General features: G+C 60.0%; 2 protein-coding genes across 2 annotated transcripts in view; one reads left to right on the top strand and one right to left on the bottom strand.

The window, feature by feature from the left end:
• The first annotated feature begins 1,527 nt into the window (after positions 1-1,527).
• Positions 1,528-12,958, top strand: GRAP (GRB2 related adaptor protein). The gene is given in 7 exon segments (XM_012933684.1): positions 1,528-1,539; positions 1,922-1,958; positions 1,961-2,017; positions 3,486-3,585; positions 3,918-3,947; positions 11,190-11,358; positions 12,773-12,958. Coding segments are annotated over 7 exon segments (591 nt in total).
• A 919-nt stretch (positions 12,959-13,877) lies between these two features.
• SLC5A10 (solute carrier family 5 member 10) overlaps positions 13,878-15,353 on the bottom strand; it is a 50,366-nt gene continuing 48,890 nt past the window's right edge. Inside the window, exons 12-15 of the mRNA XM_004612839.2 lie at positions 14,728-14,896; positions 14,434-14,649; positions 14,073-14,130; positions 13,878-13,984 (exon numbers count right to left, since the gene is read on the bottom strand). Coding sequence (XP_004612896.2) covers positions 13,878-13,984; positions 14,073-14,130; positions 14,434-14,649; positions 14,728-14,896 — 550 coding nt within the window. The remainder of the gene's footprint in view (positions 13,985-14,072; positions 14,131-14,433; positions 14,650-14,727; positions 14,897-15,353) is intronic.

Below are 15,353 nucleotides of genomic sequence, written 5' to 3'. Positions count from 1 at the left end.
GTGTGGTAAGGCATTTGCCTTACCCACTGTACTATTGCTACTGCCCAGCATAATATTAAAGTTTTAATTACTGTTGTTTCGTTAAAGCCTCAGCCAGAGAGTCTGATGTCTTCATTTTTCTTCTTAAATCTCAGAATTTCTTGGGCTTCTGGGGGTCTTTTGGGTTTCAGAAAATTTTTAGAATTTTTTGTTTTATTTCCTTGGCAAAATGCCTCAGGTGGAGAGCTTGCTTGACAGATAGAGTCTACATGCAGAGGCCAGGTTCCAGCCACATCACCTGATCTCTCCAGCTCCATTGGGAGCAGCCACTCTGCCAGAGCTGGGAGCAGCCCCATGCACTGCCACTCATGTCCAGAACGCCAACAGGGAGGATGGAAACTGCACTGAGATTCTGATAGTCCCTATCTAAGCAGACATTTTAATGATGTTTAATCTCCCCGCCCATGCCTCATGTTTGTAGTCCTGAGCACTTAGCACAAGGTCAGACTGTAGCCATCCTTCGGTTCCTTCCACGTCCCTGGGCCGCCCCTACCCACTGGGCTGTGAGCGCCAGAGGGGCACATGCCAGCTCCTGATGGGCCAAGAGGATCCTGGCTGGAGGCCGTGGTGGGGACTGGACTCAGGGACAGCCCAGGCCTGTGTTTCACTAGGAAGGAGCTAAGGAGGGCATTGGTGCAAATACAGAGTATTCCCTTTGGGGAACCCACAAGAACATTTCTGGACCTGTGAAGCAGAGACCACAGGAAAGCAAAGTCAAGCTGGGGTTAGACTGAACACATTACTCCCTCTGATTTATGGAGGAAGTTTAGTCCACCAGGTATGACCACATGCAGTGTAGGAGACAAATGTGCCCATTTCACAGATGGGGAAGCCGAGGCTAAAACCATAACGATAGTCAAAGAGAGAGTGCCAAGAGCCCCAGACAGCAAGGATCTGAATTCAGTCTGTGTCTGTGGAGGGGGGCCTACAGGCCTGAATTTTCTCATCATGCTGGGGGAATTATACATTTCTGTTATTTTATTTTTGAGTGGTACATGCAAAGTAAATGCACTGAGCTATATCCCTGGCTTCAAATTTCTGCTTTGTTTGCAACAAAAAAATTTCTCTATAAGCTGTTTGCTCTTGCTGATCTCACCTAAGCCACAGGGGCAGAAGGAAAGGTCTAGGGCCCAGGGACAGATGAGGGGCTGCGGTCAGGAGTGTGATCCCAAGCCTGGGCTGAGGGAGCAAGTCTAGTCCTCCTGCAGGATCTCCCATCTGAGCCCAGCCTGCGCTGGTCTGCTGCAGGCCGGCCACTCTCCCTGGGGGTGTCCCACCACACCTGCCCTAGGGCTGACGGGAAAAGTCCCCTTTCCAGACACAAACTGAGGTGGGGATAGAACCTGGTGTCCCAGGTCCCCAGGGAGCCTAGCCCCTGCCTGTGCCCGACTGCTCCCTGCAGTGTGGCTCCTGCCCCTTCTTTGTTCCCTAATCTGTTCCCAGCTCTGGCGCTTCGCTCCTGTGGGTGGAGCTTCAAGAGCCTCAGGTATGAGGGTCAAGGTGAGAGGCAGGGGGAGCCCGTGCTCCCCGCCCCACCTGCAGCTGCTCCTCTCAGCCCTGGGCACCCCAAGGGACCTCTCCACCCCCAACACACCCCAAACAACCTCTGACCGTGAGGAGCGATGACTGTCCGCACGCTAGCAACACCCCAGTGCTGAGCTCTGGCTGCGGCTCCCCGCCTACCCCAGGGGCCTCAGACCTTCTCTGTCGGCCCCCGCACACAAGGCATAGGGGTAGAGGAGCCCCTCTCGGGGGCACGGCTCCGCCCCCCCAAGAAATAACCCTGTGGCAGATCCTGGTGCACCCCCATCCCAGGGCTCCGGGGCAGGGTCTCAGCGGGTCACAGCTCCTCGTGACTCGTGGCTGTCCCTCCCACCCACAGATCTTGAACATGGAAGATGACCAGAATTGGTACAAGGCTAGCTCCGGGGTGCTAAGGGAATTATTCCAAAGAACTACATCTGGGTCAAGCCACATCGTGAGTGACCCTGAGTCCTCAAGTTGCTCCCGTCCCCCAGCCCAATGTACTCCCCATCGAGCTTTTGGTGAATGATTGCTTAGAGACTGTAAAGTGAACCGAGCTATCTGCGAGGCCTGGTCCATCCCGCTGTCTGGGCCCCCACCAGGACCAGGGGGTGGAGATGTGAGAACTTGCCTGCTGTGGTGGCAGGACAGAGGACAGAGGGAGAGGGCACAGAGACTGGGGTGTGGGGTGCCGGGAGGCTGCTGCAGGGTCAGCTACCAGATCCTGGCTGCTATTGGCCTCTGGCAGGCCCCGCTTTCTCTACTTCTCACTTTCCGTTTCTGAAACCAAGAGATGAGACTCCAGTCTACAGAGAATTCTAGAAGTCTGGCTGGTGCTGCATGAGAAGGGGGTGTGAGGGAGGAAATGGGGAGTGTGGAGGGGAGACAGGAGGCAGGCCCTGCAGGGAGAGCTGGATGCTGACTGGCAGAGTCTGGGACAGGGTGCCCGAGAAATGAGGAACTGAGGCAGACAGGTGGGAAACGATAAATGAGACAGCCCCAAGATAGTCTCTAAGCAATCACTCACCAGAAACTGGCCACGGCCCCTGGGGCAGGCTGGGTGATGCTGGGAGCACAGCGCACAACTCAGGGTCAAAGCAGCCCTGTCCTGTGGCAGAGACAGAAAAGAAACTAGACATGAAGGCACAGTCAGGAGTAAGATGATGAACCGGGAGGGCTTCTCAGAGGAGGTGGCAAGATATGAAGCTTTGAAGCATGTGTAGGAGTTAGCTAAGCAGCAAATGAGAATGGCATCCTGGAAGAGGCGCCAGGTGAGCCAAGAGCCTATGGCAGGGGAGGCTCAGGAAGGCCTCAGACGCTAGGTCCAGGGTGGTCTGAGTAAGGAAGAGTCTCCGTCAGATAGGGATGCGGCAGGCAGGCCAGCAGGCCTAAGGGACGGGCTCCGAGTCTTGGTGGCAGCATAGAGAGAAGAGAGGCGGAGCTGGCGGGCTGGTGGGTATTTCCTCTTCGAGTGATTTCCAAAGCGCCACCACCACTTCCTGTGCCAGGGGAGTTCCTGTGGCCATCCTGCCCTCACACCAGGGTCCAGGCGCTGCATTGCTCTCTGGAAGGGGTTGGACAGAGGGGTGTGGCCTTTGGCCGACAGTGTCCACAGAGACGTGTGGGGAGAAGGAAGAGGCGTGGCCAGGCTAGATACCAGACGTGCAAGGGCACCGCACCTGCACACAGCCAGGGCTGAGACCTCTGAAGAGGGCTGCAAAGCCAGAATACCTGGTCAATGGCTGCTGAGAAGCCATTGGGGGGGAGAGCTGGCCACACTCGCTGCTGACCGTGTCGCTGGGCCGAGGGTGAGGGCGGAGCTGGACAGCCTCCCCCTCAGCGGTAGTTCCAGCCCACCTCAGGGGTGTGTGGGGGGGTGCTGGTGTCAGGCTTCGGACATGCCCTCGACCCCACTCCAGCAGATCCCCACTGTGGCCCCCACAGACCTCATGACCTCACCACTGACCTCAGCCCACCTGCTGCGCTGGTCTCCCGCTCTGGGGCCGTGACCGTGACCGTGGGGTGCTGCGGGCACTGTCTGTCCACTGCTCCTTCCTGTCAGCGGTTCCCGGCCCGGCACAGGGTGGAGGCAGGGCGGGACCAGCCCCCTGAGACACAGGGATGTCCCCCCATGCCCGCACTCAGGAGCACTTGCTGGGGGAGCACCATGGCCCTCGCCGTGGCCTCACGGGGCCTCAGTCTCCCAATCTGGGCGGGGGTCCTGCCAGCAGCGCCTGGTACTCGTGCCCCCGAGGGAGGGCGCGACCCGCCCTCGCCCTGGGAACCTGGGAAGCCGCCCCGTTCCCCGGGCGACCCAGTAGGCCCGGCGGCTGCGCGCCCTCGTCTCTCCGCAGCTGGTACTGGGGCACACGGGTCACCGTGAAGTGAGTCCACCCTCGGGGCTGAGGCGCGGAGGGAGGAGTGGGTGTGCAGGGGACACAGGCCAGAGCAGGCAGGGCCAGACCAGGTGCCCTGCGCAGTAGCCGACACCTGTCACTGGGAGGGAGAAGAGAGGCCACCACACAGGTGTTCAGGGTTCTGGGGGCGGGGGAGCGACGGGTATCCAAGGCCATGTCTGTGACCTGAACAAGCCCGTACCCTGGTGGTGCTGTGGAACGGACAGACCGTAAGGGCAGCCTGCTCAAGGCTGTGTGACCTTGGGCAAGTCATTTAGTCTCTCTGTGCCCTTTTCCTCTTGTGGTAAAGGGCTTATTACAAGGAATAAATGAGCTAAGAGTGGGGGAGGCTCCATCTATACTCAGCAGGTGCTCTGAGGCCGCTCATGGCTCTGTGCTTGGGGCACCATATGTGGTGCTGAGATTCCGTGCCATGGTCACAGCCACATGCAAGGCAGGTGCGTTAGAGTCTGTGCTATCTCTCCAGGTAGGCAAAGAGCAGTTAGATGCCTGGCACTGAAGTGGGCTGGTCAAGGCCGGACCATCTGGCCTGTTGAGCAAGGCAGTGGAGATTCCATCCCAAATGGCCCAGTGGGGAGTAGTAGTCAACCACCCTGAAACAGAGCACGTGGCCAGGCACGGGGCTGAGGACACCAGGAGGTAAACACAGCAGTCTCGGGCTGACCTTTCCCAGTTACCAAGGGCTGCAGGGCCCAGAGCTGGGGGTGGCCCGGCAGAGCAGCTCCTGGACCCTGTGAGGCGCACTCACCTGGGATGGTGGGCTGCTGGGAGGAGGGTAAAGTGACCCAGCATCTTGAGGGGCCTCATGCACCACCACGGCCAGCACTCCCGCCCCACCCCCCCAAGCAGAACTGTACCTTATCATCTCCCAGGGGCAGCCCATGCTCCAATTTCCTCTCTGAAAAACGGGAGCACTGTCGGCTGGAGTGTTGGTGGATGACTCCCCTCCATGGGACAATCTTGCCCCCCCGCCAACCCCATGCACACGGCCCAGCCCCCTCCACCCTGCTCCCTGCAAAAGCAGAATGTGGGCAGCTTTCCAAGTGCCGGGGCCTGGTCACCTCCTGGGAATGGCACCTGCCAGGCGGGCTGGTCTGGCCTGGGGCTCCCCACAGTCCAAGGTCACCTAGCCAAGCAGGAGACCAGCGAAGTCACTGGGTGGCTCTGGAGCCTGAGCGGAGGGGGGCCGGGGCCTTCCCCAGACCATCCCAGGTCTCAGGAATTGCTGTGCTTGCACGGCAAAGGCGGTGCTTCAGCACACTGCCCTCTGCTGGGGCCCCAGGTCATCACAGCTCCCTGGGCGCAGGCTCAGGTTCACGCAAACATCTCAACTCTCTGTGCTGTGAGAAGCCCAGAGCAGGCGGAGCCAGGGGTCACGCCCAAGAAGGGCTGTGGGGAAGCAGACTTGGCCTACCCAGGGATCTCCATGACGGGTGAGTGGAGAGATAGACAGGGGGTTATGGGGCACGGCAGACCCTGACTTGATCCCCGCATCCCATGGGGTCCACTCACTGCCAGGCGTGAGCCTGGAGCACCATGATGTGGTCCCACAAGCAAAACCAAATAAATAAAGATTTAAAACTTTGATGGCAGCAGATCCCACACAGTGAAGGAGGTGCCTGAGCTGGAACTGGGTGGCCTCTGCCCAGGAGCACCTGGGTGTAGTCTTGGGGGGCAGGGGGCGCTGGCGCTGCAGCTTCCTGGCCAGAGAAAGGCAGCACTGGGACTGGGTCTTCATCTTCTTTCTTTCCTATAGGGTCCAGGGTGCCCAGGCTCACTTCTAGCACAGTTCGTGCTCTAGCTGGCGGTGTGAGCTGACAGGTCTGAGCTCCATCCTGGCGCTGCCGCACTGCTCAGGGGTGTGGGGGCCGTATGCAGGTGGCCGTTCACGTGCAATCAGGGATTGAACTCATTCTCATGCATGGTAGGCATGTGCCCTGCCCCAGCCCCTGGAGAACAGTTTTTGAGCTGTGGGGCAGCTCAGATGTTGTTCTGGAAACACCCTCAGAAAACCCCTGGCAGATGCCTCCTGCGAGGTCTCCTGGCCAAGTTCCCCAGGGAAGAACCTTTTGTGCTCCTCTGGCTGCGTTTTTGGCACTGTTCCACCAGGTGGCGCCCTTCACTCTCCGTGTCTCCCCACCTGTTCATGTGTTCTGTTTGTTCCCGTCCAGATCCATCATCTTTCTTGGGGTCCTGCAGGGTCCTTGAGAGACCATCAGCAAGGAAAGGAGGAGGAAATTAAGTTGGTTTTTTTTAATTTTAAGGGAAAAAAACTGTGTGGCTAGAAATGTGAGCTTCCAAAAAAGAATCTTGGCTCTGATGCCTGCTAGCTCTTTAGCCCCAAGCAGTCACCTTGTTCTGGATTATAAAAAGGGCTTCTGTGTGAGTGGTCAGCAGGAGGCCTGGCATGCAGAGAGTGTTCAGTAAACACCAGAGTAATTAGCATTCTAGGAAACCTTCAGGACCAAACCGTGCTCAGAGGGAGGAGCTTAGGGGCCCCATTTCTTATGATCAGAGAGGGCAGTGGCAGAGCTAGAGCAGAACCTGGTTCCCACCTGACGTCCCCCTGGACCTGCCGCATCTGCAGGTGGCCGCCAGCTCTCTCAGCTGTGCTGTGTGCACACGCCACCAGACTCAGTGCCACGGGGCCAGTGGCCTCACAGCCGGACAGAGCTGCGTGAGTGCACTTCCGCCCACACTGGCTTGATACTGGGGCCTCTGACCACGACGCGTGGCATCTCCTCACGCCCATAGCAAGCCCCATAAAGCTTTCAGAGGTGGGGCTAATGGGCCTGTCCTGCCTCACGCAGAGATAGTGGCCATGGCTGGCCGCCCTTTATGAGTTTACAAAGGGCTACTCCCTCTCCCTGCAGAAGCTCGTGTGAGCGGGCGGCCCGCGGGTGGGGAGCCAAGGTCTGGGATGCAATGTCTGCCCCTGACCCAGGCTTTGCAAGACTCCCCTCGTGAAGGACAGTTCATTCTGAGCCAAGTGTTTGCTTCCCTCCAGACCAGGGCGCCCTGGGTCTCCTGGTGCACCCCTCAGCCGGCCGCTGGTCATTCTTCAGGACCTGTCCTGGGGGCTAGGGGGTTGGAAATAGGACAGAGCTCCTTGTCCTTTAGGAATTCATCTCCCCAACGTGCTCTCCCCGCCCCCCACCTGCACCTGCTTGTTTTTTCTTGTTTCTGTTACGCCTGGCAGTGCTCCTGTTTTATTCCTGGTTCTGTGCTCAGGGATTACCTCTGCCAGGCTCAGGGAACTGTTTGTGGTGCCAGCACTAGTCTGCCCCCTGCAAGGTGAATACCTCCTGCTGTGTCCTGCGCCCCTGCTCCTTCCCTCTCTTGAGGTGTGGCTGGCTGGGCGCTGAGCTGGGGCACCTCCTCAGCCCTGCTCAACCACACAAGGGCTCCCAGCTGCGCTTCCTGGCTCATGAGTGCGTGTCTCCCCTTTCGTGGCGGGGCTTGCACACGCCTGGTGTGTGTCGGAAACTGGCTGGTGGTGCAGAGCCCAGAGAGCAGAGCCGCCAGCGGCCGGAGCAGACACGTGGCCTCACAGCGCCAGGCAGGCACTTCAGGGGTCTCACTTTCCCGGGGTGCCTGACTACACGGCATCAGTAAATCATATTATGTCTTAGAAGGCGAAGGGCCCCAGACAGACGAAGCTCCAGTAGAACACTTGCCTTAACTGTGTGACGCCCCAGACTTGATCCCCGGCACCACCAAAAGCAAACAAACAAAATAAAAAAAGAAAGGCAGGAGAAATGGCCCAGGAGTCAAGGCGTTTGCCTGGCATGCTCCAGATTGGTCTCCAGCACTGCACACAGCAGGAGTAACCCCTGAGCACAGCTGGGTGTGGCCCCAACCTCAGCGCACGCACACACACACACACACACACACACACACACAACACACAGAGAAAAAAAGTTTAGATGATTAAGGCTTTGGGGAAAGTAATGCAAGGAACAGGTGGAGTACTGTTTTAGGCAGAGAGTAGTTACATGCAGAAACAGAGAAGTAAGCCCCAGAAGCCTCATTTGCAGGTAAGAAAACCAAAGCTCAGAAAGGTGCAGTAACTTGCTCAAGGTCACACAGCAAGGAATTGTAAGGCTGGTGTCCACTGACTGTGCCCGACACCCCTGGTCTCCCAGCCCCCACTTTCTGTCTCCAATGGACAATCTTATTCTATTTTACAACTGCTGCATTCCATTTCACAGAAGGACAAACTGAAACTCTAGGAGGGTCATGCCTACCGAGATCGTCCAGACAGCAGCCAGGCCCTTGCTGGGGGTCCCGGCCTGACCTTGCCCAGCCTTGTTTATCCTCTCTGGCTGCCACTGTCACCTTTGCTGCTGCCACCACCAGGCTAGAAAAACCTGCTGGGCAGGCCCAGCTGCCTAACTTGGTCCTTAGAGCTTTTTTGGGCCAGGGGCTGCCTGGCCACTTGGGTACTTGGGAGGTGGGCGTGGGGTCGCACACAACACACCCACATCTTTCAGAGAGGAGCCACCACACACACCACCCCACAGAGCCCGAAGGGAGATACGTGATGGAGACACACATGACACACACAGGCAGACTGGGGTGCACACAGACACACAGACACACACAGGCACACAGAGACTCCTTCACAGTCACACACAGGCACACACACAGACACACACAGATACACAGAGACACACAGAAACTCCTACACAGTCACACACAGTCACACACACAGATACACACAGATACACAGACACACAAAATCACATATAGTCAGATGCAGGGCCTCAGACAGGCACTCGCGGACACAGAGAGACACACACAGAGACACACATAGGGTCTCACACAGGCATACAAAGATGCACACAGACACATACACAATCACAGAAAAAACACACACACAGATACGTGCACACATAGAGTCACACACGGATACACAGACCCACATAGAGACATACAATCACATACAGACTCAGGGTCTCACACAGACACAGGCACACACAGACACACACAGACAGATACATAATTATACACAGACATACACATAGACACACACAGACTCATACACAATCACTCACAGATGTCGACACAGACACACACAGACACACATAGACCCACATGGAGATAGACACAAACATACACAGTCACACACAGTCAGACGCAGGGTCTCACACAAACACACACACACACACGCACACAGTCACACACTGACACTCACAGGCACACACAGCGTTGTGCCCATCCCTGCATACTGGCCCAGCACTCGCGGCTGGGGTCTCACCGCACAGCTCCCCCCGAGGGCCCTGAGCTCCCTGGCATGGGGAGCGGTGGGCCCCTCCTGGTCTCAGGGGCTCCCAGATGCCTCAAGTCTCCACACAGGCCTTAGGATGGTGAGGGCCAGGCAGAAGGAAAAGCCCTGGGTGAGCGCAGGGAGGGGGGCACAGGGGTCATCAGACAGGTGTGTCCAGGAGGCAGGCCTCTCCCGGTCCACGCTCTGCGGCAGCCATGGCGGGAGCAGGTGTGGCTCTGCTCCCGGCCCCACTGCCTGCACCTTGGAGAGACGGCGGGAGAAGGGACAGGACAGGGGGCAGGGCCGCCTTCGCTGAGCTCTCAGGCCAAGCCAGTTTCCAGATGGAGAAGCCCCTAGAATCCCTGGCCCCTCGCCCCGTCCACCACCATCCGGCCTCTGCCGCCTGGCCTCGTGCCACCGGGGACATTTGCTTCTGGACAAACTTGCAGATCACTGCCGGCAACCTTCAACCCCCACGGACTCCGACTCAGAAGAGGGGCCGTCAGGACTCAGTGGAGCTGGGCCTGCACAGGGCCGCCCTTCCTGCTGGCCCTGCTCTCAGATCCTCGCACCTGCACCCAGAGCAGGGCTCCAGGGCCTGCCGCACACAGTTGCAGTGGCCAGACGGGGCGGCAGCCTGGGCCTGCTCCTCTGACCCAGACACATGGACACACACATGTCCCTCGCCGTCCACACACGCCTCTTAGTCACCTGGGAACAATGCGTGCTGACGGCACACAGGCGCTTTGTCTCGGCTGTGAGAATCAGGCTCCACCTGGTTCTGGCCCTCCTGCTCTAGCCAGTGCTGGGCTGTCCCCAGCTGGCTGCATCCGAGAGGCCTGGGGCTGGTTTGGGGCAGGAAGCCCAGGTCAGAGCCACCGGAGAGGGTTAGGGCCACCTTTGAGGGGCACTTTAGGCCCCGGCCCATGTCCTGCCCCTTCTAGCTACACTTGGCTCTCAGAGTCTCTGCATCGCTGTCTGTCCAGTGTCCACCTCTCGAGGCAGGGAGGTGGTCTGAGGATTCAAGATACCCAAGAAAACTCACGGCTCTGAGGGAAGGGTCTGAGGCCGCACCGGGTGGCATGAGGAGGAGTTTGACTCAAGGGAAAACTGGATGAATTTGTGTATGTAAAGACCAAGAGGTGTGTTTGGAAATGGAAAAAGAGAGGCTCTGTGTGGCCTGGACCCCTGCTTGGGTCCTCACACAGTGAGCCCCGAGGCCGGTCACCTTGACACGCCTCGGTCTTGCAGCTCAGTCTGCACACAGGAGGCCAGTGAGATAGTCCAGCAGGCAGGGTGCTTGCCGTGCATGTGGTCGACCAGGGTTCAATCTCCAGCACCCCATATGGTCTTCTGAGCACTACAGGAGTAATCCCTGAGTGGAGAGCCAGAAGTAAGGTCTGGAGACTGGCAGGTGTGGCAAAACAGACGAATGAAAGTGGAGGAATGAGAACAAGGACTGGGGATAAGAATGAGAACAAGCTCGAAGAATGGCATGCTCTGTTTCTTGAATAGAACACTGGAGCCCCACGTCACAGGGCCCGGCACCAGACCGCCAGGCCCCCAGAGCCTTGGAAGCACACAGAACCCTAGGACCAAGGGCCTGAAAGATAGCACAGTGGGGAGGGCATTTGCCTCACATGTGGCCAGCCTGGGTTCAATCCCCAGCACCCAACATAGTCCCCTGAGCACCACCAGGACTGATTCCTGAATCCAGAGCCAGGATTAAGTCCTGAGCAGCACGGGTGTGGCCCCAGCCCCAAACTCCCTCTAAAGAAGGGGGAAGGCCTGGCCAGGGCCTGCGGCCCCTCTGCGTGGTCCACCAGGTCTGAGACGGAGTCGTGGACCCACCTCACCAGGTCTCTCTGGAGAAGGAGCATGAGGAGGGCCTGGGGCTGGTCCCCACGGGCCCCTCTGAGGCTCCCTGGCCTCTGTCCTAGCTGCGGGGACCAGGTCCAGCACTTCAAGGTGCTGCGTACAACCTCGGGGAAGTACTCCCTATGGGGGGAGAAGTCCAACTCCCTCATCCAGCTGGTGGGTTTCCACTGCACCACAAGCATTGCCAAGAAGCAGCACATCTTCCTGCAAGATGAGGAGCCCCCGATCAAGGTACGGGTGGGCAGAGATGGGGAGGGTGGGAGGGTACGGTCAGGATGCAGACCCTACCAAGCTGCCGAGTCGGCCTGTCCTGGCCCCGAGACCCGGCCTGGTCAGTGTTTGCTGCGGGCTCCTCATGCGACTGCACAGCCGGGGACCTGGGAACAGGCAGGGAGGTGCGGGGTGGGGCAGGGTCGTGGGTGTGGCTGGCCTGTGAGAGGGAGGGCCCACCAGCCCCTTGTCCTCACAATAACAGCAATTTGCCAGCCTGCCCTTTCATCCAGGCCCGGAGCCAGCCAGCTCTGGCTCATTAGGGTGACAACACCTGCCAGTGGGGCTATTAGGGCCCATGTGCTATTTTGCTCCAGTGAAGAGTATTGCAAGGAATGGGACTGAGGTCAGGACCCTGGCACAACCCAGGGGCTTGGGCCCTTTGAGGGAATGGGGGCACAGCCTTGGCCAAGGCTCCTAGACCCTGCCACCTTGTCGCAGGTGATTTCAAGGCCAGGTCACCCCTCAGCTGGACCTCAGTTTCCCTTGTGTGCCATAGGACGAGCTCTGACCTGGCGGCCCCTCCAGAGACCCCCAATACAACACCCTCCTTAGCCTGGGGGGGTCTCTGGGCCGGAGGAGGCTGTTGTCTCATCTGAGGGTGCCAGGACGCTCATAACCCTGCTGCCTGGGCCAGCTCTGGGCGCAGAGAGCATGCGAGCCAGGCAGGAGCTAGGGCTATCTGAGGGTTCCCCACACCCAGCACCTCCCTCTGGCCTCTGCCCCTCCACCCCCCACCCCGTGCCACAGGTGACTCCAGATCTGGCTTGGTCCCTGGGACCCATGCCGCCTCCTCCTTCCTGGGCCGAGAGCCGCTAATTATAGCCGTCCGCTGATCCTATCACCGTCCTGGGTAAGACTCCCCGGGCTGGAGCAGAGATCTCACTGGGCCTGAAGGAGCCGGGCGACGTGCCCGCAGAAGCTCCCGTGCTACGGCTGCTCCCAGTGGGAGACTGAGTCCCACTAAGGGCAGGACCCAGCCTGGTGACCTGAGGCCTGACCCAAGAGCTGTGAGCTGCAAGGGACATGGGCTCCCTCCGAACCTCCAAACCTCAGGGGTGCAGGGGGCGCTGCACCCTGAACTCCAGGCCCCTCTGGCCGTGGGCTCCTGGGCCTGTTCCTGAGGGCTGGGCCTGCAGGGTTAGGGAGTGTGGCTGCAGTCAGAGAACCAAGGGGGCTGGCGAGGAGGCCCACTTGCCCCCCCCCCCGCCCCGCCCCGACTCTGCCCCAGGGCCCCAGCGGGAAGCCCGGACAGAGCTGTGCCATGTGGCTGCCGCAGACCTGCCGGGCGCAGGGGGCTCCTGTGAGCAGAGGCCACCTCAGCCACTGCCTGGACCCCCTGGCACTCAGGCCCACTCCCCTCCTCCCCGTACAGCCGCCCCAGGCCTACTTCACCCAGGCCCTCTTCAACTTCTCTGCCCAGGACCCTTCACAGCTTAGTATCCGCCCTGGCAACACCATCGAGGTCCTGGAGCGCCCGGGTCCCCACTGGTGGCGGGGCCGGCTGGCCGGGCACCTCGGCTTCTTCCCACGCAGTTATGTCCATCCTGTGCACCTGTGACACGCAGCCGGCCACCCGGGGCAGAGACAGACCTGGACGCCCCCGGTCAGCGCTACACTGGAATGTGATCTAAGGCTTCTCCTGATGAGCCTAGACCCTGCACTCTAACCCGACCTGCTGTGTGAGCTTTGGGCTTCCTATAGAACCCCTACTTGCCTTTAACCTGGAACCCTCCCTCCACAGCAAACTCATCCACCATCGGCTCTAACTCAACCCAGAACTGGAGGAATTAGGGGCGGGCACCCCTTGGCGGCACCCACAGGGCTGCCTCTGCTCTGGCCAACACCCCTGCACTCTCTCTGCCTCTTGGGGAGTTTAGTGCTGAGGGGCAACACCTGTGACCCCGGTCTCACGGGGCAGACTCAAGGGGCACCCTGACTTCCACAGCCCCACTGTGGAACCCCCACCCCCTCACAGATTCTTGGGGGAGCATCCAGAGGCCCTGGGGGAGGGCAGGGAGGCTCCTCTCGCTGGGCCTAGGGACAGACAGACCCCGGGGGCAGGCCCAGGTCACAGCCCACGAAGCCCTGCTCTGTCCACTCTGGCTTGGTCAGACCCAGATTCTGCCCACACAGGGGAAGTTAGGGAGAACGGGTGGGCAACCCGGGTGCAGGGCCAGCCAGTGAGCATTCTGCCCCCAAGGAGCCGGGGGGCAGGAAGGCCAGGCTTGGCAGGCCACAGCTGCTCCTGACCAAACACTCAGAATAAAACCAGCAAAAGGACAGATGCGCTTCAGAAATGGAATTTTCTTTGCCAGTTCAACTACTTTGGAATTGTTTCAGAAATCTGTTACTTGTTCTCTTCAAGTCCTTCCTTTCACAGGGCTCCTGCCTTGTTGCTTGGCCAGTCCTGGGCCCAGCCGCCCTTGGCTGTGAGGGGCGTCATGACCCCACACCCATGCCTGCCTGCACAGGCCGTGTCAGGCGAAGTAGGCGTAGAAGAACACGTTGACGCACATGAGGAGGATGGCTTGCAGGCTGCAGACACGTGCCCAAACAGCATGCTTCGGGGGTGTCTGGCCGTCCCCTGGAGGGGGGAGGGCATCATGGGGTACCCGTGCCTGCGGCCGCCTGCCCGGGACAGAGGGAGGGAGGAGCTGAGCCCCGCCGCGTACCTGCTTTTGCTCCCGAGGCCAGGCCCGGAGCCAGGGTCCACCAGGTGAGGTTCTCAGTCTGCAGGGCCGGACAACGGGAGCGGAAACAGTTCAGAAGTGGCCGGAGCCAGGATGAGTTAGGTCAAGGGCTAAAATATTCAGGTTTGGGGTCCCTGGGGGGTGCAGTTATGAACACTACAGGCTCTGGGCTCGGGGTCACTCCTGGAGGAGCTCAGGGGAGCAGGCAGTGCCCGACTTCAAAAGGGGGTCATCGGCCATGTTCAGGCAGGCGCTGCCCCCGTCCCCGCCCCGGCTCTGGAATGTTCCTGACCATCACGAGGGGGCCAGAGCGAGGACGCCGGCAGACTTGGGGTGAACTCACCCGGGCACCCGGAGGGGCGGTGGTCAGCAGGCTGCCGGCCACGCCCACGACGCCGCTGAGAGCAAAGAGGCCGATGGCGAGGTGGAGGTAGTGGACGGCTCCCAGGATGGCCGGCCGCGGGTCCGGGAGGCCGCAGGGGGGCGAGGGGTACAGGAACTCCAGCACCAGCCTCGTGGCCCCCACCGCCAGCCCGGCCATCAGCCCCCAGAAGGCCCCCTGGAAGAGGAAGGCAGGTACTTTCCCACTGGCCTGGCAGGCCGCACGGGAGCGCCCCTGCTCACCCGCCGACCCCACCTTCTCATTGGCGCGCGGCCAGAAGATGCCCAGCAGGAAGACGGCGGTCACCGGGGGCGCCAGGGAGCTGGTCACCGACTGCATGTAGACGAAGAGCTGCCCGCCGTTGGACCCCTGCAGGACCGGGATCCAGGCCACGCTCACACCGATGAGCGCCACGATCACCAGCCTGTGGGGCAGCAGGTGTGCTGGGTGTGGGGCCCTCCCCTGGCCACAGCCCATTCCACCTCCTCTGTGGCCGCGGGGTCCCGTGGGCCACACTGCCCCCTTGATGCTTCCAGGGTGGGCCTCACAGAGCTCCTCCTGGCACCCAGGATGGGCAGCGCCCTCACAGCCCCTGGCTGTCAGCTTTCCTCTCAGCTCAGCTCACAACCAGGCTCGGAGTTGGTCTTGCCACAAGGACAGGCAGGCCTGCGGGTTCCGCTAGACCCTCTGTTGTCCTAAACGAGTTCCTCACTCACCAGGGGGCGTGAAACTGAATCTGGGGGCATCTCGGAAGCCCTGGCAACAGTGAGAGGTTTTTCTTTTCGCTTTTTGGGTCACACCTGGCGATGCTCAGGAGTCACTCCTGGCTCTGCACTCAGGAATCACTCCTGGCGGTGCTCAGGGGACCATATGGGATGCCA

This window comes from Sorex araneus, chromosome 4 (genome assembly GCF_027595985.1).
Source record: "Sorex araneus isolate mSorAra2 chromosome 4, mSorAra2.pri, whole genome shotgun sequence".
NCBI lineage: Eukaryota > Metazoa > Chordata > Mammalia > Eulipotyphla > Soricidae > Sorex > Sorex araneus.
The sequence above is the reverse complement of the archived record's forward strand: the minus strand, read 5'-3'. Positions and strand labels throughout refer to the sequence as shown.